This window comes from Microcaecilia unicolor, chromosome 4 (assembly GCF_901765095.1).
Source record: "Microcaecilia unicolor chromosome 4, aMicUni1.1, whole genome shotgun sequence".
In the NCBI taxonomy this organism is placed as follows: Eukaryota; Metazoa; Chordata; class Amphibia; order Gymnophiona; family Siphonopidae; genus Microcaecilia; species Microcaecilia unicolor.
The window spans coordinates 358,316,190-358,342,533 of NC_044034.1; the positions used below are offsets into that span (position 1 = coordinate 358,316,190).

The 26,344-nt window shown below is 45.1% G+C and overlaps 1 protein-coding gene across 1 annotated transcript in view; it reads right to left on the reverse strand.

Moving 5' to 3' along the window:
• BEND2 (BEN domain containing 2) overlaps nt 1–26,344 on the reverse strand; it is a 62,606-nt gene that overhangs the window by 20,942 nt on the left and 15,320 nt on the right. The window contains exons 3-10 of the mRNA XM_030202295.1: nt 25,178–25,311; nt 16,813–16,884; nt 16,565–16,639; nt 12,792–12,896; nt 4,965–5,484; nt 3,320–3,520; nt 2,164–2,285; nt 668–875 (exon numbers count right to left, since the gene is read on the reverse strand). Coding sequence (XP_030058155.1) covers nt 668–875; nt 2,164–2,285; nt 3,320–3,520; nt 4,965–5,484; nt 12,792–12,896; nt 16,565–16,639; nt 16,813–16,884; nt 25,178–25,311 — 1,437 coding nt within the window. The remainder of the gene's footprint in view (nt 1–667; nt 876–2,163; nt 2,286–3,319; nt 3,521–4,964; nt 5,485–12,791; nt 12,897–16,564; nt 16,640–16,812; nt 16,885–25,177; nt 25,312–26,344) is intronic.

Genomic DNA, 26,344 nt, shown 5'->3' on the forward strand with positions numbered 1-26,344 from the left:
GGCGCAAACTCGGAGGGGGAGGGGCAGCGGCAAACTCAGCGATGGGGGCGGGCCTTTCAACCCCCCCTTCCTATACGGGCTCAAAGGCTAGTATCTCAATAAAACATCTAATATCAAAACAAAAGCCATCAGAGTACTATGTTTAAGATAACACCGATTTCTGAAATAGCCAAATTTTTAAAGTTTTCCGGAAAGCCAGTTAAATTGATGGTTTATATAATTCGGAAATTTGTTCCACCGCTTGGCTACTTGGTAGGAGAACGACGTTTCTTAACTCCATTTTATAAATGACCCTACCAAAAATGTTTTAGTACAACTCTGAAAGGGCTGCAATTAAGAATCCATTTGAAAAAGAAACAAAAAGAAACGGCCCATCCTGTCTGTAACTGCAATACCACAGACTCTACTCAAATCTTCAGCTTTACTGATGCTAAGGACTTCTTGAATTCTTTTATTAGATTTTAACCACAGCACCCTCCATGGGCGTTATTCCACTTAACCACTACGCTTTCTGTGAAGGAATGTTTCCTTATGTTCCTTCCATTATGCCCCTTTACAATAATCTTATACAAGAGCTTCCACTTCCTAAAAAAAATCAACAGTTGATCACAATTAAAAATATATATATACTGTAGCTGGCAGTTTACCACTAAGAAATGCAACTTACCCATTGGTTCCAAAGACTGTGGTTTATTCGGAGATGATGCAGATAAGGCCTCCTGGACATCGCTATCCCATGGTGTATTTGTTGTGGAGCTAGCTGTTTTCTGAGATGTTTGGGAAATGACATCCCCGTCCTCTCCATTATTATCAGAGTCCACACAAATGGATGTTTCTGGTATCTGTACCGTCTTCTCTGTCCCTTCACTGCTGCCCTGTTCATGCAAAATATTTGTTTTCGATGAAGAAATCTTATGGCAAAGAAACTGCAGATCACTATGAAAAGTTAGCACCGCACACCTGCAATAGAGCATTTCTACTTTATTACAGTTTCAAAGTCAATTTGTAATGGCCTTTGAAAGACTAAAGAGAAGTCAATGTATAGCCTCCGACAGTGCTTTCCATCCTGATTTGTTTCTTTACAGTCCACCAGCAAAATAAGATTGACAGAGCAGAGCCGATTGTCTTTTGAAAGCAGTTAATTTAAAAAAAGTAGCTTGTGTCTCTTTTAAAGCATGGCCAACGCTTAATATATCCCCATACATTATCACTACAGGCAAAAAAGGGAAATGCGCTTTAATAAAAAACAAAACATGAAGATGGTCAGAGATAGTGCTGGTACTATTTTTAACTGAATTATTTTTTTCTGGTTCTGCATTAACAAAAACTCCATGACAGGGAGATTATATAACACACTACTTGTAATTTGGCATGTTCTTCTATAAACATAAAACACACTATCATGTCCCCTATTACATACATAGTAACATAGTAGATGACGGCAGAAAAAGACCTGCACGGTCCATCCAGTTTGCCCAACAAGATAACTCATATTTGCTACTTTTTGTGTATACCCTACTTTGATTTGTACCTGTGCTCTTCAGGGCACAGACCGTATAAGTCTGCCCTGCACTATCCCCGCCTCCCAACCACCAGCCCCTCCTCCCAACCACTGGCTCTGGCACAGACCGTATAAAACTGCCCAGCACTATCCTCACCTCCCAACCACCAGCCCTGCCTCCCAACCACCGGCTCTGGCACAGACCGTACAAGTCTGTCCAGCACTATCCCCGCCTCCCAACCACCAGTCCCGCTGCCCACCACCGGCTCTGGCACAGACCGTATAAGTCTGCCCAGCACTATCCCCGCCTCCCGATCTTGACTAAGCTCCTGAGGATCCATTTCTTCGGCACAGGATTCCTTTATGCTTATCCCATGCATGTTTGAATTCCGTTACCATTTTCATTTCCACCTTCAGCTTGCGCTTTACATTAAAAAGCAACTTAACCAACCTACTTTCGGATACTTCAATAATTAATATTCATCTCTCCAGCAATCCTTCCTACTCCAGCTCCGTTTCTAGATATATGCATTACAACCGTTGTACTTTTTACAACCTTTGCTGTAATAATGTTCTCAGTTCTCCTATATGGTAAGTAATCTCTGTATTTAACGTTATAAAATTCAATAAAAAAGTCTTTGGAAAAAAAAAAAGCAGCTTACCATGCCTCTTCCAGTTTCACAGCGTAAACAGCGTATCATGGCATTGACGTTTGTGATACAGGTTTTCCAGTCTCTTCCGTATTCATTCAGATTATAGCTAGGAAAAGCAGCAGCAAGAAATTCTGCACACAATATACAGGCTCCGTGAGTTACATGACAATACTGAAAAATGTAATAAAGTCAACAAAATTGTAAAACCACCACCTTAATCCGATAGCTGCATGAACATTTCAGAGTCAGTCTAACCGAATAAAGGATCTATAAAGCTCAACGACTGAGATCAGACACACCTTCAGAAATGGAAATTAATTGAGGTTCAACAGCAGAAAGTCTTGAGTTACTACAGCTTCTGGCCTAAGTTCTTGAGTGCACACTGAATATTTCCAGTAACGGCACTTATTTTATTGAAAACAGATCAACAGATGATGATGACTGACAACTTCAGGTCTATTTTTCCTTCCTATTGTAGTAACCCAGACCTTATTTCAGGGATTCTTAGTCTGAGCACGGTCGCATTACAGAACAGGCACCCAGGGCACGGTCACATTATAGAATGGGCAGCCAGGGCTGCCTCCTTTTCCTTGCCCACCTGAGAAGCAAAGCAGATATGGATGAGGAATGAGTAGGACCTTCTTCTTCCATGCTTGCTTTATTTATTTTTTGTCTATTAGATTGTAAGCTCTTTGAGCAGGGACTGTCTTTCTTCTATGTTTGTGCAGCGCTGCGTATGCCTTGTAGCGCTATAGAAATGCTAAATAGTAGTAGTAGTAGTAGTAGTCTCTTGTAACCAGAGCTAATATTGTGATGTCATAATGCCTCAGGCCACCAATAAGAGCCAACCTCATCAGTGATGTCACAATGGCTTGATTGTCCTATACTTGGCTCACTTTTATTACATAGCTCTTTGAGCAGGGACTGTCTTTCTTCTATGTTTGTGCAGCGCTGCGTATGCCTTGTAGCGCTATAGAAATGCTAAATAGTAGTAGTAGTAGTAAAGACATTTTATTACCAAGCTTGTGACAAATTTATTACGTTTATGGTTTACAAGTTTGCCCTCATGCAATGACAGCGCAATCGAGATGGGATCACAGAGCTGAGAAAGCCAGAGAACTGAAAAGAGCAGCACACACCCATCTGCTATGTTTAACCACTGTACCTCTGATAGCTGCAATCTTGTTAGGATCCAGTGTTCTCCGCCCGCGGGCACTGCCACCCATGACACTGCAGAGTAAGGTTTCTTTTGGGAATAAGACACGCACCAAGTAACGCGCAGCATACTTTGGTTTGGTCTTCTGTCGGGCCTTCATCAAATAGTTCCCAAGAATCCTGACATTTCTCTTTGGGTCCCCAACATACTCTGTGGAGGGGGGGGGGGGGGGGGGAACCAAACAGACAAGCTTAAGTTTTTGTGCATCAGTGACTTTCAAACAAAATTATGCAACTCTGTGCTTTATACCCAGTCGTGAAAAGGTTTTCTAGTAAACGCAGGCTGGATGTCGAACTACATTAACAAAGTCAAACTTTCCTAAAACTTGTGTGGATTGAACTGTGTTCCTTTGTTATATCTGCTTATTGACTTTCAAATCTCATCTGTTCACTTTACTATAGCAGTAAGTTTCTTCATAGTAAAAGAAATTGTTTCTGACTCTCAAACTGCATTTTTTATCTTAAGACACCAACACATTATCTGTTGCTATATACTTAATTAGGGCATTAAAAGGTTACAAACTTCATGAACCAATTTTAAATCTATATAAATAATTCTCACCTCAAACATTCTGAAGCTCACTCTGTAGCAGGGAAACACTGAAGCCCTGCACTTAGGCTGTCACCACTCACCGTCACTCATGCACCACTCACTCTCAGATAGACCCACCCACAGTCACACCCCTTCCGCACATAATTCGCTACCTCAACGTTCTAATGAAGCTGCAACTTCCGGTTTTTGAGGTGGCAGAGATCGGAATTTTTCCTGAGGTGGCAGAGATCGGAATTTTCCCCATGACTGTTTGCTCCGTCCTCGCGTCAAACGTGATGACGTCGAGGGCGGAGAAATGACACTCTACCAATCGCATTGCTCCGCCCTCGACGTCATCATGTTTGACGCAAGAGCGCCGTTTCGCCTGCAGGGCCGTCAGGCAATGGGGAGTCAGCTGTTCACCCGAAACCACAAACGTTGGACGAACGCAAGGTGTGAGGCAGGCAGCCTGAAGGTCGGAGGCAGCGAGGGAGCAAGCCAGCCAGTCTCCACATGGCACTGCGGGGGGGGGGGGGGGGGGGGGGGGGCCCACGACCCTGAAGCACGGAGGGGAAGGCCAGGAAAAAGGGGAGGAGGATGGGAAGGAAAGGGCCTTGCTAGCGCCCGTTTCATTGGCCTCAGAAACGGGCCTCTCTTACTAGTTTTCCATAATGGAAAAGGAATGTTAAGTTATTAGGCAAAGTGACAACGAGCAAGGTGCCATAGTTCACTGCCAGCTAACCAGCCAGTTAAATTCCCTGTGCTGAAATTTTCCTCCCTTCAATAAGGCTTGATGAGAGCAAAAGAAGTAAAACATGTGTGGCAATTTCCTCATGTACCACTTTTCCAGGCACGCTTTGTACCTGCTTCAAAACAGGTACAGAGGTCCTCTGGTCCCAAATCTTCAACTGAGACTCCACATGGAGTCTTTGAAAACTGGCATGCCAGCGGACGGGTGCTTTTTCACAAGCTTCCCAACCACTTTCAAAATTGTCCCCATTGCGTGCAACCCCAATGCTCTCATTTCACAGTATGATTTTCTCCTTCCTAGGATATGACTCACCTAAACTAGGGTTGATTGTGACAGAAGAGGAAGGCAGCTCTTCATTACTGTTTGAGCTTCCAGACGAAGACATGTAATTTATCATTACTGGTCCCTTCTCTCTGCCACTGGATTCTGTCACTGAAGAAATCAGAGGACCACTGCTAGCAGGAGACGCAGCAATACCGGAGCTCTCAGTAACTGCTTCCAAAGGCTTTGGCTGGACATTAAGCTCAGGAATCCCTGGGGCTGCAGAGAAGGGTGGCTGCAACGAATGTGTAGAGACGATGGTAGGCAGGGGAGGACTCAGTCTCAATGCAGTTTGCTGTAGCTCTGGTTGAAGAGCTGTAGGAGGCACACAATTGACTGCCAATCTGGCTGGGACATGGTTCTTTTCTAATCTAACCCTCAAGGATGGACTATGTCCTCCTTGTGCGGGGGAGCAGATCTGTAGATTTGATTCCCTTATCATTGGTTTCGGAACTCTTACTTTCCCAAGAGGTACAGGATGGGAACTTCGGTACGAAAGTCCAACTGGCCTCTGCAAAATATGGTTGGGAAAAAAAAAATAGGTTAAAAAGAATAAGTCAGTTGTACAAAAACAGACACATATGAAAGAAAACAATTCTATGCAAGAAAATCCTCATATCTTTCCGATTTCTTGATCACACATATGAAAGAGGAACTGGGATGGTCTTAAAGTTCCTGTACGTTCACTTTGTTGTGCGGTATTGTTGCAACCTACAACTCGAGTTCTCTAGGACTAATATAGCTCACATCAAATTGGCTTTCATTTTACTTATCTCTTAACTCCCTATACAAGCTACTACCCAATGTGGCTAATAACAAAACTACAATAACGTCAATAACACTAATTTTTTCTTTACATTTAAAAACCCCAACGGCAGACTTCATTCCCCTCCCAACACACTTTCAGCAGGACAGCTTACCATAGACCTTATTTCCTCCAATACTGCAACTTACCCTTCCTCATCACTACCCCCCCCCCCCCCCTCCCGACTGGTAGAACTGCAAAGAACACTCCCTGCGCTGATCTTAGAGCTCTCCCTGGATGATAGTAATTGACTCGCTTTGACAAATATATAATGCTTTCACCCAAGCCCACACTCCCTGAAAGACATGTCTGGAACAATGTCACAAAACTTCACTGGCTTCCAATCAGGTACCACATACAGTTCAAGCTTCTCCTACTAACCTACAAATGCACTCAATCTGCAGCCCCCCACTAACTCTCTACCCTTATCTCCCCTTACTCTCCTACCTGAAACTGTTCACAGGACAAATCCCTCCTCTCTGCACCCTTCTCCACCATTGCCAACTCCAGGCTCCGCCCTTTCTGCCTTGCCTCTCCCTATGCTTGGAACAAACTTCCCGAGCTCATACGCCAAGCCCCCTCCCTACCCATCTTCAAATCCTTGCTCAAAGCCCACCTCTTCAATGTCGCTTTCGGCACCTAACCATTGTACCTCTATCCAGGAAATCTAGACTGCCTCAATCTTGATTGACTGCACTTTTTGTCCTTTAGATTGTAAGCTCCTTTGAGCAGGGACTGTCCTTCTTTGTTAATTGTACAGCGCTGCGCAACCCTGGTAGCGCTTTAGAAATGTTAAATAGTAGTAGTAGTATTAGTACACCCATCTTCTTGGTTCATGAAGTTTTAAAATGATTTATGACCACTCTTGATTAACTGCAAAGCAACAGCTAAAAAATTTCAACCACCTTTTCATCTAACACAGGGTAGGGTAAAACTACCCATTATGCGGATTTTCCAAAATATCGCTCAGTATACAGGAGCCATGACTTTCCTTTATGATTAACTAGCCGTTGAGCCCGTGTAAACGGGCTAGTTTTGGAATGGGGGGGGGGGGGTCCCGAGGCCCCCCCCGGCCCGAGCACTGTCTGTTATTGAACTTACATCGCACCACGCAGACGCAGCAGGCACATCAGCAAAGCTGCCATCGGGACGGGCTTCCTTCTCTGCCTGTGTCCCGCCCTCGTGTGACGTAACGCGGCGAGGGCGGGACACAGGCAGAGAAGGAAGCCTGTCCCGACGGCAGCTTTGCTGATGTGCCTGCTGCGTCTGCGTGGTGCGATGTAAGTTCAATAAGAAAGACAGTGCTCGGGCCGGGTGGAGGGGCGGCGACTCCGGGTGGGGGGAGCGGTAGCAGTGACCTCGGGTGGGGGGAGGGCGGAGCGGTAGCAAGTACGTCTGCGGCATGCGCAGTAGAGACTTCCCACTCTGTCCCGCCCCCCTCATCACGTATTGATGCAGGGGCGGGGCAGAGAGGGAAGTCTCTACTGCGCATTTGCGAGTGAGTACGACACTCGCCTTTTATATGTTTGACTAGGCACAACTAGACACTTTAAAATATTTGTTTAGAAGTAGGCATCCTTTACTTGCTGGACCAACTAATACTAAGTTTTTCCCCAACCCTCATTTGTGTCTACTTATCCTACAAGTATGTAGGTGAGAAAGGAGAAGGAATATTATGACAGAGATATTCAAAGAGATCCAAAGGGGTAAATACACAAGCAAAAAGAAAAAAAGAAAAAAGTGTGCTCTCTATCTCCCTCTGCTGGTTGATGGTAGGGGCCAGCTTGCTCCACTGCATCTCCTTCAGTAATTGAAACTTCCAAAGCAGTATGGCAAACCGCAAGGGGAATAACATGAGCTTTCCTCACAGCGAACGATGGCCCTACAACAAAGGGCATTAACTCAGAATGGAGGGAATGAAACATCTTCCCGGAGGGCATGAACTCATCCTCCAAAACATGAAACTGGAGGGAATTAAGTCATCCTCCTTTAATTGAACAAGAATCCTGAAGACTGTTTTCCGACTTTCTCCCAAGGACGGAATCTCCAGGAAACACGAACAGAGCCTGAAATAGATTTACAGCAGATAGCAATCCGACAGGGAGGGAAAAGAAGATCTAAAACAAATGTGACAGTATGAGACTCCAAAGAGTAATTCTTCACAAAACCGGATTTGAAGGGATGTCAAAACTGCAAAAGACTTCAAGAAAGCATGGGTTAAGCATAGCGGATCCTTGGATGCGAGGAAGGGGGAACTGCAAAGAAAAAACACAGGTAAACTAGACAGAAAATGGATGCAAACGTGATCATCATGTTTTTCCCATGGACGAGTACAAATAAGATTCACAGGCCCGGCCTATGCTGTTGCTGGTACAGTAAGATGTGGAACAATATGCAATGCAAATGAGCCTACAAGGACTATTTTTATACACTTATCCATCCATAGATAAGACATCTTTTTGATGAAAGTCTGCCTTTTAAAACAGTTTGAACAAACAACTTTTTAACCCATAATATCCTGTCTTCTCTAAACACGTCTCTCTTAGAGAAAGACTAGGATGTGCATGGGAAAATTTTTCGTTTTGTCTTCAGATCATTTTCAGTTTTAAATGTTTTGACTTCAGAAATAAATGCGTATAATTTATTTTAAAACTGACATGCATATGGATAAATTATGTGTCGTACCTGATAATTTTCTTTCCTTTAGTATTACCATCAATGAGAGAGAGAGAAAAAGAGACAGAGACAGACGGCTGTTCTGTGCGATTTGCCCCTTAAGGGCACCACGCAGCCTTAGATTGCTCAGTATTTCGAATGACCAAGAATGGTGCTCATGCTCACACTTCCAGTCAAATGTTATACTCATTCATTACCTTTTCAAAAAAGATACTTTTGTACTCTGACACACAGTTTTCCAACTGGTTCAGCAACTGCCTGAAAATCCATTGAGATGCACTGAAAAATAGAAGTACTCAGAACTGAGAAATAAGAAAACAGGAGAACAATTCAGAATGGATGCATGTTTATTAATTTTCAAGCACGGAGAGTTTCTGGATAGTTTGGTAAGACTAAAGGAAAGAAAATTATCAGGTAAGACTATGTCTCCTTCCTTAGCATCCATACTAGACCACTCCAGAACCTGTGCAATGTAGCAAAACAGTTTCCAATTAGGGTGGGACTCCAAATCCCTGACCAAACAAAACCCATTCCAAGACTAGGATGGCTGGAGATTTGTGAATGCACGTACATCCAGTACTCAGAATACACATAAAAATGGAAGGTATCATTGCAACATCTCTGAAAACAAAAAGATTAGTAGAACAGAAGCCTATACTAGATGGACAGAGTCTTCTCATAACACATGTTGATCAAAACCTCAACTACACTGAGGAGTATATGAGGTACTTAACCTTACTGTAGTAAGAAAAGAGAACTAGAATGAGAAACTTCAACTGAAGAGAAGTGCTTAGGATGGTCTTCCATCCGAGAAACTAAAAAATAAAATGACTCCAAGAATTCTTGTGAAATAAAATCCTCCTGAGAAAACCAAGGAGATTCACTGAAAAAGAGTTTAACTCATCGTTCTGAATGCTCCTAGAAAGACAGAAGATATAGAAGCGGTATAGCAAAATTTGGAATAAACTGTAAAACCTTAGACCGAGCTTATCGTCTTTCCACCAAAACCCACTTCTCCTCTTCCTCCACTTTCTATCTCAGTTGATAACACCCTCATCCTCCCCGTCTCATCTGCCCGCAACCTCGGAGTCATCTTTGACTCCTCTCTCTCCTTCTCTGCGCATATCCAGCAGATAGCCAAGACCTGTCGCTTCTTCCTCTTTAACATCAGCAAAATTCGCCCTTTCCTCTCTGAACACACCACCCGAACTCTCGTCCACGCTCTCATTACCTCTCGCCTGGACTACTGCAACTTACTCCTCACCGGCCTCCCACTTAGCCATCTATCCCCCCTTCAGTCTGTTCAGAACTCTGCTGCACGTCTCATATTCCGCCAGAACCGATATACTCATATCACCCCTCTCCTCAGGTCACTTCACTGGCTTCCGATCAGATACCGCATTCAATTCAAGCTTCTCCTTCTTACCTACAAATGCACTCAGTCTGCTGCCCCTCACTACCTCTCTACCCTCATCTCCCCTTACGTTCCCGCCCGTAACCTCCGTTCACAGGATAAATCCCTCCTCTCAGTACCCTTCTCCACCACCGCCAACTCCAGGCTCCGCTCATTCTGCCTCACCTCACCCTATGCTTGGAACAACCTTCCTGAACCCTTACGCCAAGCCCCCTCCCTGCCCGTCTTCAAGTCTTTGCTTAAAGCCCACCTCTTCAATGCTGCGTTCGGCACCTAACCCTTACCGTTCAGTGAATCCAGACTGCCCCTATCGGACCGACCGTTCACTTGTCTATTAGATTGTAAGCTCTTTGAGCAGGGACTGTCTCTCTTTGTTAAATTGTACAGCGCTGCGTAACCCTAGTAGCGCTCTAGAAATGTTAAGTAGTAGTAGTAGTAGTAGTAGTATAGAATTACCAAAAAATTCTCCCCAAAAGGAGAATACCACAACTTGAATTGCAGATATGGAGAACCCAAGCACACAAAGAGGAATTATCAGGGATCAACAGTGTAGCTGAAAATAGCCAACAAAGAGATGAACATTTACAATACATAATTATTAACAGATGTGAATTTCTAAAGCTTCCATATCTCTTCTGAATCTGAACTTAGCCATTGCAAACTATAAGAGGGAATCCGAGATTTGGGGGGGGTGGGGGGAGAATTAATCCCACAACGTCATAACGAATAGTGGAGGAATTTGAATCCTTACTTCATAGCACAGTGAAGTGACAATAAGACTCTACTACACTGCCTCTACTACAGGCAGTGTCCAGCTTTGCTAGAAGATCTAAGCCAGGAAGGCACAATACTTCAGTTGTACACAGGAGGGGTTGAAATATCACTGCCAGCACAGCAAGACCAGGTTGCAATCTTGCTACTAGAAAAAAATGGGGTTCCCGGTGTTCCAATACTCAGATGTTATCATACTTGCACACCTACTATGTCAGCCAAGTTGGCAGGAGATCATCCTGCAGGCCTTGGCAAAATCTTGCCAAGTCATTACGACTTTACACCATGTCTATAGTCTGAAGCGCAATAGGGTCTTGAAGGAAGTTTTAATTAGCCAGATCCTGTATTGTAGTGCCATATATTATAATACTATAGTAGCAGGTAGGGACTAAAAGTTGATTCTGCTGAGATGATCAGACTAATCTTGAGGGACAGTAAGGTGTCAAGAGTTGACACAAAGATTAGCATTTTATGCGTTATGTGTGTCGTCAGTGGTAACCAATGTGCTGTTTTTAATACTGGAGTTTTGTGATCATATTTTCCACTTCCGATGATGAGCTTGAGGCTGTGTTTTGTATTAGTTGAAAGTATTAAAGGTCTATGACACTTGAGTCCTTTGTAAGGGCATTCCATCTAATTTGCTAGTGACCATGGAGTGGATGAGGATGTAGCAAGATTTTGACAGCACGAATTACCAGTGGCGCACCAAGGGGGGGGGGGGGGGGGGGGGGGGCGGTTTGGCCCGGGTGCACGCCGCTAGGAGGGGGGGGGGGGGGTGCCGCGCGCCTGTTGGCCAAGTCCGCTCGTTCCTTCCCTGCTGCTCCCTCTGCGCAGAACAGGTTACTTTCTGTTCCAGGGCAGAGGGAGCAGCAGGGAACGAGTGGACTCGGAGCCGACAGGCACGCGGCACCCCCCCCCCCCCCAGTAGGTAAAAATGCACCCGGGGGGGGGGCATCGGCGATCCGCCCCGGGTGTCAGCCAGCCTAGGAATGCCACTGAGAATTACTTGAAGTTTGAAGAAAGCACTTAATAGTTTAATTCTGGTTGCCATATCTCAAAAAAGATAGCGGAATTAGAAAAGGTTCAAAGAAGAGCAATCAAAATGATAAAGGGGATGGCTAAAGAGGTAAGGGCTCTTCAGCTTGGAAAAGAGGCAATTGAAGGGGGGATATGATCAAGGCCTACAAAATCCTGAGTGGTATAGAATAGGTAAAAGTGAATCGATTTTTTACTCTTTCAAAAAAAGCACAAAGACCAGAGGAAACAATGAAATTACATGTAATGCTTTTAAAACAAATAAGAGGAAATATTTTTTCTCTCAAAAAATAGTTTAGCTCTGGAACTCGTTGGTGGAGGATGTGGTAACAGTGGATAATGTACCTGGGTTGAAAAAAGGTTTGGATGAGTTCCTGGAGGAAAAGTCCATAGTTACTGAGATGGACAAGGGGGGAGCCAATGTTTGCCCCACGATTAGTAGCATGGAATGTTGTTACTAATTGAGTTTCTGCCAGGCATTTGTGACCTGGATTGGCCACTGTTGGAAGATAGTGGGCTAGATGGACCACTGGTCTAACCGAGCATGGCTACTCTTATATACAAGAGTGAGGCGTCAACAGCAACTTCTAGGATTTTTGTAGTATGCACAAAAAGAACCGGGGCAGAGCAGAGAATAGGTGCTATAAGTGACTGTAGGATCAGTGAAAAGGGATTTAGATTTATTAGGATGAGCTTGTTTTCTTTTAGCCAGTTTGGTGTTAATATTATGGAGTTGAGAAACAATCCCATTCCAAATTTAAAGTTCTACTGAAAACAATTTTTCAAGGCCAGTTTTACCCATATGCTCTAATGCGTTTTTGCTTGCATATTGCTCTCCTGGACAGCCCCTCCCCTTTGTATCTTGTAGTTATGACCGACAAACTTTTCCTTTATTTACCTGGCGTTCCTTTCCTCAACTATTATAAACTGACTATGTAAACCGCACTGAACTGTGAGCCAAATAATGTAGTATATCAAATACCAATAATAAACAAGCTTTGCCACTGGCAAAGAAATGGTGAAGCCCTTAGGACAGAGGTTTTCAACCCAGTCCTCAGAAAAACAAAAGTGTGATGCATTTATTTCCTTTTAGGCTGGAAGAAGGGGGTGCACTTACAGGTTTAAGGATGAACGGCTTCATCCTGGAATGCTGCATTTCTGAAACTTTGCGCTGAAGCGAGTCAAACTTCTTATCCAGTTTCTGAATTGCATCATACATGATCTGACATGGTAAAAACAGAAAAGGCATTAGAACCCAGACTATTTTAGATGGATAATGTGGATTTCTGAAGAATTCTATGAAACACCAGTGGGGGGTGGGGGGAAGAGCCCTTAGCCTAACTAAAAAATACAATTCCAATCTTCTTGCACAGACCACTCTGATCCGAGATGTTCTCTGGGAGGATTAATTTCAAATCTAGCATATTTATGCATGTCAACCAGCTGTCTGAAAACTGTCCTTCCTCAATACAGTGAAAGGCACTTTGAAGCTGCATTTGAGGATGTGCTTCGGACACAGTCAGCAACTGACATGAACAAACAACATTTTCAATTCCACATGTTATTTTACTTACACAAAACAAAGACAGCAGACTATCCATGCTTTCAGTCTGAAAACTGCAGCAAAGTTCCCACGTTAAGAATACCCACAAACCTTGGCCCAATACAGAGTTTGAAGACTTCTTCACGTGAGAAATACATTTTATATTTTTCTCTTCTGAACTTTAGAGAGGCCCAGCTCACAAGATGTTAACGGAAATGAATGCCTTCATGAAAAAACAGTGGATATAATCATAAGGCATTTAAAACAAGAGTTACACCCAAAGCTGGTGTGGTCTTTCAAACTTTTCAGTCACTACAAAATCTGCCCTATTGGGAGACTATTTCTCTATTGCTACTTGATGAAGGCTGAAATTGTCAAAATCAGTAAAATAAAAAGTATATTTTATGAATCCTGTTTGATATCTTTGTTTATAATCTGCAGGAAGTAGTAGGGCAAGACTGAAGGAAACTGGATAACATTTGAAGAACCGCCTTGCAATAGCAAGTAGTCTATTTTTTAATGCTGAAAAAGTGGAACCCACTCGTGATCCTCAAAATGTGTGATACTGAATTTACAAATCCCTATCTTCATTCACAGCTGTGCTACAATGTTATATCAATCTAGAATATTTAGGAGATTTTAAATAATATGTATCAAAAAAGTCTGACTCAAAAACTATTAAGCATTAAGCATTGCGGAAATCACAAACACGGACCACTGCACCCTGAGGCAGGTCATCGAAACGGCGGCCATCGTTGGTCGTGGTCTGCGTGTTGAATTGATCCGTATGCTGAACTGATCCGTATGCTGGAACATCAGATAAAGCTAAGTAACATCTGATGTTTAATTTGATATGCTAAAGTGATTCATAGAAGGATAAATAATAATAAAAAAAAAAAATCGAAAAAATGAGACAATAAAAGAATAAAAGAACATAAAACTATATTTTGTAAAACCAGAGAGAGATTTTTTCAGCCGATGAAGAAGCCCAGCCCCCGAGGTCTATAGACTTGCTGGGGGCTTCTCGAGGCCTTTTCCTCAGACTTTTTTGATACATATTATTTAAAATCATCTAAATTTTCTAGATTGATACAGATTTGATTAGGAAGATTTCCTCGATATATGTTATATATTACAAAACTTTTATTGCACTACTCATATATTTATTTTATTTTTTGGTACATTTGTACCCCGCGTTTTCCCACTAATGGCTGGCTCAATGCGGCTTACATGGGGCAATGGAGGGTTAAGTGACTTGCCCAGAGTCACAAGGGAACTGCCTGTACCTGAAGTGGGAATCACAGTTCCTCAGTACCAAAGTCCACCACCCTAACCACTCGGCCATTCCTCCACTGTTGCTACTATTTGAGATTCTACATGGAATGTTGCTATTCCACTAGAAGTCGGCCCTTGCAGATCACCAATGTGGCCGCGCAGGCTTCTGCTTCTGTGAGTCTGATGTCCTCACAGAAACAGAAGCCTGCGCAGCCTTCTACATGGAATGTTGCTAGTGGAATAGCAACATTCCATGTAGAATCTCCAATAGTAGCAACATTCCATGTAGAATCTCCAATAGTAGGAACATTCCATCTAGAATGTCAAATAGTAGCAACATTCCATCTAGAATCTCCAATATTTATTTTTTTTGTTATGTTTGTACCCTGCGCTTTCCCACTCATGGCAGGCTCAATGCGGCTTACATGGGGCAATGGAGGGTTAAGTGACTTGCCCAGAGTCACAAGGAGCTGCCTGTGCCAGGAATTGAACTCAGTTCCCCAGGACCAAAGTCCACCATCCTAACCACTAGGCCACTCCTCCACTAGTGCTACTATTTGAGATTCTACATGGAATGTTGCTATTCCACTAGAAACATTCCATGTAGAAGTTGGCCCTTGCAGATCACCAATGTGGCCGCGCAGGCTTCTGCTTCTGTGAGTCTGATGTCCTGCAGGACGTCAGACTCACAGAAACAGAAGCCTGCGCAGCCTTCTACGTGGAATAGCAACATTCCATGTAGAATCTCCAATAGTTACATTTGTACCCTGCGCTTTCCCACTCATGGCAGGCTCAATGCGGCTTACATGGGGCAATGGAGGGTTAAGTGACTTGCCCAGAGTCACAAGGAGCTGCCTGTGCCTGAAGTGGGAATCAAACTCAGTTCCCCAGGACCAAAGTCCACCACCCTAACCACTAGGCCACTCCTCCACTTCTCTCCTCTCTTGCCCTTACCCAGGGGTCTCTTCCACTTGCACTAAAAATCCAACCTTCACCTCTTCTTCTTTATTGCATGGGAAATGGTGTTGGCGGTTTGTTTTACAAAGTGAGTAAAAATTGGAGGGGGGCAGGGTTTGGACTCTCCAAGTTGTTTCTATTCTACATTTCCTTTTCGCACACAGGGGCAGCTCCTTTCTGTTTTTCTTCTCACCAACATTTCAATCTTCCTCCTACTGTAAATGTTTTATTTGATCGGTACATAGAGATCCAAGACAGTCTCCAGGTACGAAGGCAACTTTCCATTTCTTCTGTACAAAAGACCTAATGAACAGGACACCAACTCAAATTTCTTATACCAATTCTTTCATCGGGATTTGAATTCTCTATCAGTTAGAGAACTTACATCACCATTCACCCAGTCTCTATCGCTGGGCGGCAGGAAAGGGAACCCTAGGCAGCGGAACAGGGCAGGGCAGGCCAGGCCAGAGGAGCAATTGTCCTACCACATTTTTGGCCCACACAGTATCAGCAGCCAAGCAGATGAATGGGCAGGGACAGAGCATGGGGTTGGCTCTCTCAAGCAAAAAGATGATCCACTGCCCCTGATGGGCTCACTATGCTAAACTATCAGCTCTTCAGTCTCAACTGCTACGGTTTCTGTAATTTTGCTGATCCAACTCAAGTGTACACAACAGAAGCCCTGGGCACAGATACCACGAACCTGGTCTGGGAGAGCCCATAGGGGTAACAGTCAGGTTTCCAGGATATACATAGTAAATATACACATGTTAAATTTGCAAACACTTGAACCCACGACAGGTTTGGGGAGCCCTGGTTTATCAGTTTTCTAGGATCAATACTGCTAACCCTTTGTGATTTTGTTTTTTATTTTATTTATTTTTATTACATTTGTACCCCGCGCTTTCCCACTCATGGCAGGCTCAATGCAGCTTACATGGGGCAATGGAGGGTTAAGTGACTTGCCCAGAGTCACAAGGAGCAGCCTGTGCCGGGAATCGAACTCAGTTCCTCAGTTCCCCAGGACCAAAGTCCACCACCCTAACCACTAGGCCACTCCTCCACTGGGGGGGGGGGGGGGGATTTAATGTATCCCAAAGAAAAGAAATTAGTACCTGACAGTAGTTGAGTACTTCTGCAAGTATTCTCTGTTGATCTCCTGAATAGGAAGCTTCAGACACAACACTGCCCTAAGTTGTATACAAAAAAAAAAAAAATATATATATATATATATATACACATTTTTAAAAACATTTTCGCTACACCAGTCTCTAACAGGAGTACAGCGCTTTGCAAATAAGTTAAAGTAAGACGCAAAGTAAGAGTTTACTTTTCAAGAGGAATGATAGCAAAGATTCCTTACACACTCATAGTCTGGCTCATATTCATACAGCACACTGCTGGTATCTTCATATTCGGGTTCTCTGGCTGTCACCTGCACAGAAAGACCGAGTTAAACACTCAAAGACAACACAATTCCTGAATACAAGCCACTGAATGATTGCACACTCCACAACTTGCAGACACACAGCAAGAAAATACGTTGTGGCTAGTCGAGGAAGCAGATTGACGACTCAGCTCACCTGAAAGCAGCCTCACTACATACTACTACTTAGCATTTCTATAGCGCTGCCAGGGTTACGCAGCGCTGTACAAGTTTAAACATGGGGCATGGGGAAGGACAGTCCCTGCTCAAGAGAGCTTACAATCTAAAGGTTACAAACTATGTAGTCAGTGTAGGTATCATGAATGGGGAAGGTGGTTAGGCGCCAAAAGCAAGGGAGAAGAGATGGGCTTTGAGTAAGGACTTGAAAATAGGCAGGGAGGGCGCATGGCGTATGGGCTCGGGAAGTCTGTTCCATGCATAAGGTGAAGCGAGGCAGAAGGGGCGGAGTCTGGAGTTAGCGGTGGTGGAGAAGGGTACAGATACTGATTAGAATACTCATAATATATTTGTCTAATATATTGCTCTATTGCTCCCTGTCAATCTTATTCCTAGGTTTCCCCCTTTCTATAGAATGTATTTATTTTTATGACTAAAAGGTTTGTTGCCAATCGTAACAGTCACACTTCTCTTTTAAATGGTGTCTTTACTTGCAGATCTTTATCCTTAAAGGATGCAGAAATGACATACCCTGTGTATCTACTGGACCCTAAGAAGGGTTGTGAACAAAAGTGGAATTATTCAAAAACCAAACTGCAATATCTCCCCTCCAGACTAAAATCCAGAGGATCCTCCAGAAAGAGGATCTCCCTGATACTGTTGTAACTACCAATTTTGTTTACTGAAGGAAAAAATAATTCTTACCTGATAATTTTCTTTCCATTAGTCCTAACAGATCAATCCAGAGACTTGTGGGTTGTGTCCCTCTATCAGCAGGTGGAGAGAGCGAGAACATCCGAGGTTTGCTATATGTGGACCTGTGCAGCCAAGTAAACCTTAGTATGAACGATACCAAAGCAGTGGAATGGAAACAATAGAAAACTCTACTGACATTTGTGAGACCAAATGTCCAACATATTTCCACCACTTCCAAATTTATTTGTTTTTATTATTTAATCAAATGAAGGAACATTCAGAACAAAACCTGAAAAAAAACTAACCAACCAAGTCAAAACCGCAGACAGTAAATCCAGGGGGGGGGGGGGGGGGGGGGGGGGCATCTGGATTGATCTGTTGGGACTAATGGAAAGAAAATTATCAGGTAAGAATTAATTTTTCCTTCCATAGCGTCCCACAGATCAATCCAGAAACTTGTGGGATGTGCCGAAGCGGTCCTCAAGTAGGGTGCGACACCCCCAACCTGGCAGAAATCACCAACGAGCCAAACACCGCATCCTGCCAAGCTGCCACATCCACCCGATAATGACGAGTGAACGTATGGACCGAATCCCATGTAGCGGCTCTGCAGATATCTTCCAGAGAAACCAAACGGGACTCTGCATAGGAGGAAGCCTTAGCTCGCGTAGAATGAGCACGAATTTGCGCAGGGTTTTGCTTGCCCAATGCCATGTAGGCCGAAGTGATAGTCTCCCACACTCAACGGGCTATGGTGGCCTTGGAAGCCATATGACCCTTCTTACTGCCTCTAAAAAGAACGAAGAGATGGTCAGAAAGACGAAATTAATGTCACCTCCAAATACCTGAGAAAAGCCTGTCTCACGTTGAGGCAGTGAAGAGCCCGGAATTGCTCGGGGTAATCTTCCCAGCGAAAGGTTGGCAGAGACTGCCCCAAATGAAAACGAAAAATCACCTTGGGCAAAAATGAAGGAACTATCCTAATCGATACCCCCGCCTCCGTAAAACGCAGGAAGCGGTCTCTACAAGAAAGAGCCTGCAACTCTGAAATTCTCCGAGCCAAAGTAATGGCTACTAGGAAAATCGCCTTCAAGGTAAGATACTTAACCGTAATCCCCGATAAGGGTTCGAAAAGATGATGCTGAAGTGCTTTGAGAACTAGATTAAGGTTCCAGTATGGCATGAGGAATCTCAACTGCTGCAGCAGAAGTAACATCAAAGAAGACACTTTCGCTACTTATTTTGTGGTGTGTGTGTGTTTTTTTTTAATAAACCAAAATGAAGGAACCTCTGCAGTACAGAAACCACCACATAATTGAAACCCTACAAACAACTGAAGTAATAAAGGGCAGGCCTCTGAATTGATCTGTTGGGACTAATGAATATACCAAAGCAGGTAAGGCGGGACAACCTCAACCTCGCTGTGAGAACCGATGAACCAAACATCGCATCCTGCCATGCCGCCACATCCACTCTATAATGATTAATAAAGGTATGGACCGACGACCATGTGGCGGCCCTGCAAATGTCTTCCAATGACACCAAGCACGATTCAGCAGGAGAAGATGCTTGCACTCTTGTAGAATGTGCCTTGTAGAATGTGCCCATACCTGTAAGGAAGGAGACCTCCTCATAAATACGCTGAAACTATTGCCTCCCGAAGCCAGCGGGCCACAGTGGCTTTCAAGGTCATATCTCTTGTTGTGGCCTACAAATAGCACAAAAAGATGATCCGAATGCCGGAAATCATTCCTAACTTCAAGATAACGGAGAAGGACGCGCCCGACATCCAGGCATCGTAGTGCCCTATAACTCTCAGGGTAGTCCTCCTGGAAAAACGACAGGAACATCAGCGCCTGACCCAGATGAAAACGCGAAATTACTTTGGGCAAAAAGGAAGGAACCGTCCAAATGGACACTCTTGCTTCCATGACCTGGAAAAAGGGGTCTCTGCAAAACAGCACCTGCCACTCCAATATTCTCCGAGCTGAAGAAATTGAGATCCTTTAAAGTCAAAATCTGCCAAAGGCTCAAAAGGAGGCATTTGCAAAGCTTTGAGAACAAGGTCCAAATTCCAGCACGGAACCAACAACAAAAAGGCCATAGGTGGTTCACCTCTCTCAGAAAACAAGCCACATCTGGATGTGCTGTGATGGAAAAGCCCTGAAGACAGCCCCTGAAGCAAGCTAAAGCTGTCACCTGAACCTTCAAAGAACTCAAAGCAAGACTTTTCCAGCCCCTCTTCAGAAAAGTGAGGATAACAGATACTGAGGCAGACGCCGCCGAAACCCCCGACCCAGAGCACCAAGGCTCGAAGGTGCGCCATACTCTAGCATATGTCGCAGAGGTTGAACACTTCCTTGCCTGGAACATGGTGGAAATAATTGTGTCTGGATATCCTTTTCTCCTCAATTAAGCCCCTTCAAGGGCCAGACTGTAAGACCAAAGGGGGAGGGATCCTACATAGTGACTGTGCCCTGAACCAGAAGGCCGTCTGCAGCAGCCAATCTGGGGCGACCACAATCACCTATGCGGCCAATCACTCTTCTTACCATGGGCCACGGTGGGAAGACAGAGGAGACTCGGGTGCCAAATTTGGAGACGGGCACTGATCTCGTCCTAACAAAACTTCATGCCACTGCTGAAAAAAACGGGGAACTTTCGCATTGCTCTAGTTTGCCGTAAGATCCATTACAGGAAACCTCCAACGAGAGGTTATCTGCTCGAAAGCCAGAAGAGAGAGTTCCCATTCTCCCAGATCCAGCTTGTGGCGACTGAGAAAGTCCGCCTGGACGTTCTGTGAACCCGCAATGTGGGATGCTGATAGGAGGGACAGATGTGTATCCGCCCATAGAGCAGAGACGCCTCTCATGCAAGTGGCGCACTCTGGGTGCCCTCTTGTCTGTTCACATAAGCTACTGGCACTGGGGACCAGGTCCTTTGGGATGTTTGATTGAGACAGTGAGCCCCCCCAACCTGACAGGGACGCATCCTTTTTTCACAATCACCCAATCTGGAGTCGCCAGAGGAATGCCCTTGTGAAGGTTCTCCTGGATTAGCCACCAGCTCATCGCTGCCTTGAGACGGGAGACCACAGCACTTGGATTGTGCAGTCCTCCGAGAGGGGAGACCACCGACTGAGCAGATACAATTGGAGTGGCCACATGTGATTCCATCTAGGGTGGACGCCACTGAACCCAACACCTGCATGTAATCCCAGGTCCTTGGTACCGGAGTTCGCAGTAAACTGCGTAACTGGTTCTGCAGCTGAATACTGCAAGCTGGCAGAAGGGACACCGTCCCCGCCCAAGTGTCAAACAATAAGCCCAGATAGTCCAGGGACTGCGAAGGGTGCAAGTGACACTTGGGAAAATTGATCACCCAGCCTAGCGACTGAAGAAGGCTGATCACCCAGTCCATTGCTTGCAAGCTCTCTTGTAAGACAATGCCGAGCCAATTATCTAAGTAGGGGTACACTTGAACCCCTTCCTTCAGTAGGAAAGCCACTACAACTACCAACACCTTGGAGAAAGTCCGTGGTGAGACCTGGAAATGTTGACTTAGCACCACAAAGTGAAGAAAACGCTGATGAGGAGGCCTAGTGGAGGAGTGGCCTAGTGGTTAGGGTGGTGGACTTTGGCCCTGGGGAACTGAGTTCGATTCCCACTTCAGGCACAGGCAGCTCCTTGTGACTCTGGGCAAGTCACTTAACCCTCCATTGCCCCATGTAAGCTGCATTGAGCCTGCCATGAGTGGGAAAGCGCGGGGTACAAATGTAACAAAAAAAAAAATAGGGATATGCAGATATGCTTCTTTGAGATCGAGGGCTGTCAAAAATTCTCCTGGCTGCACTGCCGCAATCACTGAATGCAAGGTTTCCATGCAAAAGTGGCAAATCCATAATGCCTTGTTTACGTACTTGAGGTCTAGAACATGTCAGCGAGAGCCGTCCTTTTTGGGGATGGACCAGGGGCCCGTCTGGTCGTGGGTTGTGATCTAGAGCCTGAGGTTGTGGCATGGCGCTCATTGCGAAAAAAATGTGGTTTCTGGGCAAACTGAGCCTTCTGAAGGGACCAACATGGCCAGGGCAGTAGCGCCTTGTCTCTCTGAACTGAGAGCGGGACATTCCTGCCCTCGACAACCTAAGCTTATCTTCCGGGAGGCGCTAACCTTTGGAGTCACCCAGTGCTTTAACAATCTTTTCCAGATCTTCTCCGAAAAGAAGTCTCCCCCAGAAAGGCAGCCTCTCTAGTCAAGATTTGGAAGCTATGTCCGCTGCCCAAGGCTGCAACCATATCCAACAGCGTGCCATGACTGCAAGGGAAACCCCTTTGGCAGAGGCTCGCAAAAGGTCATAAAGAAGATTCGCCAGGTATGCAAGTCCAGATTCAAGCACCGGCACAAAACTAACAAGCTCCTTTCGTCGAGGAGGTTTTCTGAACCCACGACAGACACGCCCAAGTTGCATAGGATCCGCACACTGAAGCTTGACGACTTAGCGCTGCCACCTCAAAAGAAAGCTTAAGGGAGGACTCCAACTTATGGTCCTGTGGGTCCTTAAGCGCCGTACCTCCCTCTACTGGCAGAGTGGTCTTTTTGGTGACCACTGTAATCAAAGAATCAACTGTGGAGTCTGAGGGATTCCAAGTCTGCTGCCAGAAGCGAATAAAAGCATCCTATAGCCCGTGCCACCTTGACACCACTGTCCGGCATGTCCCATTGGGCTGAAATTAGGATTTTCATAGCCTCATGAATATGAAAGGATCTGGCTGGGCATTTAGTACCAGACATGATAGAGGGAGAAGGAGTAGGACCAGAGGAGGCTTCCAGCAAGGAAATATCCAAAATCTCCAGTGCCTGCAAAATAAGAGTGGGAAGTTCTTCCCTGCGGAACAGCCATGCCACGGTGGGGTCATCCCCTTCCTCGGGTGGCAAATCAGCTTCCTCTGTAAAGTCTGTAGACCCTGAGGGAGATCCCTCAGGAATAAGGGTCTCTTCTGCATATGACACATCTTGCAGCTTCAAAAAATCCACCCTGGGACGCTTAGGCATAAGAGACTGAAAGGAAGAAGGCCCCAGCCGGGAGGTTAAAGAAGTAGAAACCCAAGACTCCCAGAGCGTTTTAACAGGAAGGCTTTGTGTATTAAAAAGTACACATTCTGGAGAAAAGGGAGCACCCGTAGTTCCAGAGGCACCTGCAGCATCTTCTCCCCAGCTGAGATCTGACCACGCTGAAGACAAATCCACGGTCGGCCGTCCCTGCGCCACATTTGGGGTCGAACGTGGCAGGATGGAAAAAATGGTGCCTGCCAGCACGTGTGGCAAAGATGGCCCTCAGACTCCCCACAAAACATTACACTGCTGTTGTCCGACTGAGGAGACCCCGGGGCACGCTGCATGGTCACCACGCTCTGCTGCAGACAATTTTCACACTCCTCTGACACTCCTCTCCGGCTCCCAAATCGGAAGCAGCGTTTCATGGCTTCTGAGGGAGCAGACATGAAACAGAACAGAGCTGCATTGGGGGGGGGGGGGGTGGGGGGGGGGGGGGGGGGGGGGGGGGGGGGGAGAGAAGGACTGCCCCCCCACCCGACCTGCAATTCTTGCCCAGCAATGCTCCCGTGATTTAATTATTTAAGCTTAAGTCATTCCCCCCCAACCCCCAGAGGCAGGAGAGAAGCTGCTCGCTCAAACACACCAGGGCACCCAGCCCAGAGGAGACAGAGGGGACATTGGGGGGAGTGGGAGAAAGAGGGACCTGGCACCACCAGGTGTACACCAAAGACTCCCACACAGGGAACCTCAACCCCGATCCAGGCTCAACTGGGCCCAAGGGAAACGCCAGGAGCCAGATCAATCCAGAGCTGCACAGTTAAGACCCTCCACCTGCCAGATAGAGAGAATACCGAGGTTGAGATGGCTGCATATGACCACATATAACAAATCTCTGAAGTTCTCTCTAGCTCCACCTGCTGGTAGAGGGACATAACCCACAAGTCTCTGGATTGATCTGTGGGATGCTACGGAATAGGTTTTTGGGGTTTACTATTTGTGTGCTATTCCCTTAAGGGGTTCTTGGCTGTTTAGAAAATAAAGAAAAACTTTTTTAAAGTTTAGGGAAGGGCAAAGAGGATGGGGCTTAATATACTGCCTTTCTGTGGTTACAATCAAAGTTTACATATTATATACAGATACTTATTTTGTACTTGGGGCAATGGAGGTTTAAGTGACTTGCCCAGAGTCTCAAGGAGATGCAGTGGGAACTGAACCCAGTTCCCCAGGTTGCTGCACTAGCCACCAGGCTACGCTACTCCTCTACTCATGCACACTTCCTTCAATATTAAGGTGGTTACTTATGAATCCCAAAGGACTTATGAATCTCTCCCATTGCCAAATGAGCTACCTATCAGGTACTGCTAGCTGCCTTCCAGGTAGCTCACCTGTGTTCTTTGTATCCATATTTATGCTGTCTTGCTTCCTACTTCCTGATTGTTTCCAGGTGTGTCCTGTCTCCTTCCACCCCCCCCCCCCCCCCCCCCCCCGATTCTTGCCTTGGGATTTCAGTCCTTCCTCTCGCTGTGCTCTTCGCTGATTCATCGTAGTTTTTGTAGTCCTGTAGTTCTGCACCAGTTTCTGCTCCTGTATGACCTTGCTTGGGTCCTATGTAACCTGCTCTAGCTGGTGCCTTACTCTTCTTGCATCCTATCGGATCAGGTTTCTTTGGCTTCTGATTTACACTTGTTGGACTTTGCTTATGTCTTATGAGACTTGTCTTGTTTGCTTGGGTACGTTGATAGCATGCTTGGTAACAAACACCATTTACAAACTTCTCTGGATGTTTCCAGGCCCTGCTAAGCTATCTACATTCTGGATAGAACAGGGCTTCCAAGTCCTGAAGGAGAGCCCAACACTTGTTGGACTTTGCTTATGTCTTACGAGACTTGTCTTGTTTGCTTGGGTACCTTGATAGCATGCTTGGTAACAAACACCATTTACAAACTTCTCTGGATGTTTCCAGGCCCTGCTAAGCTATCTACATTCTGGATAGAACAGGGCTTCCAAGTCCTGAAGGAGAGCCCAACAAAGATAGAGGTTGCCCCGATAGCTCCCTGCTTCTGCTGGGAACATTTATTTTATGCTTGAGATGTAGTTCATATCAATTAAGTTATCAATTCTCCAAATGTGCCTTATTGACAAATGCTCTGTTCAACACAAGACGCTCCACAACAACTGCTTCACGATATGCATGGATCTAAACCCTACTGTTTCACACAAATGAATAATTGAGCTACCTGGAAGTCTAAGAAGGAAGGTAACCCCCGCCCGCCCCATTTTAAAATGTTAATTAACTGACTATTGAAAAGAAAAGCAGCAGAATGTGAAAAGCAAATCTTGATCATAAATACAATACAAAAGTGCCATTTCATACCATAGAAGAAAGTCGTCTTCTTTTATGCAAAAACTCATACTCTATTTCTTCAGCACCGTGGCTGTCGCTCTGCAGGCTGCCCGCACGGCTCACCTGCGACAGCACTGGATCACTCTCCGCTGTTAGATCTTCCCCTGGGGAGGAACCGAGAAGATTCATGTACACTACTCTTTTAAAGCCCTAAGCAGGGTAGGCTGGATACTTCTCACTGAATGTGGCAGAAATCTCCAGAAAACAAGACCCTCCATTTGAATTAAATATATTCTGCACAGGTAGGTCTTAAAAGAACGATCCACTTGCAGTACAGGTGCACACACTTATCTGAAATCACCCCCCCCCCTACCAAGTCAATGGTCAGACTGTAGGTGCAGTGGAACATCCTGGGAAATACTACTATAAACTCATCCTTTGTACTTTTTCTAAACTTTATTGTCCTAATGAAATTCCTTTCATTGATTCCCTATTATAAAATTTTAGACATATATGTAAACCGCTCAGACGGATCTCAATGGGTGGTATAACAAATAATAAAGAAACATGAAACATTTCAGAAGGTTTTAGATTTTGGAATAGTACTACTACTACTACTACTACTATTTAGCATTTCTATAGCGCTACAAGGCATACGCAGCGCTGCACAAACATAGAAGAAAGACAGTCCTTGCTCAAAGAGCTTACAATCTAATAGACAAAAAATAAATAAAGTAAGCAAATCAAATCAATTAATGTGAACGGGAAGGAAGAGAGGAGGGTAGGTGGAGGCGAGTGCTTACAAGTGGTTACGAGTCAAAAGCAATGTTAAAGAGGTGGGCTTTCAGTCTAGATTTAAAGGTGGCCAAGGAAGGGGCAAGACGTAGGGGCTCAGGAAGTTTATTCCAGGCGTAGGGTGCAGCGAGACAGAAGGCGCGAAGTCTGGAGTTGGCTGTAGTGGAGAAGGGAACAGATAAGAAGGATTTATCCATGGAGCGGAGTGCACGGGAAGGGGTGTAGGGAAGGACGAGTGTGGAGAGATACTGGGGAGCAGCAGAGTGAGTACATTTATAGGTTAGTAGAAGAAGTTTGAACAGGATGCGAAAACGGATAGTGAGCCAGTGAAGGGTCTTGAGGAGAGGGGTAGTATGAGTAAAGCGACCCTGGCGGAAGATGAGACGGGCAGCAGAGTTTGAA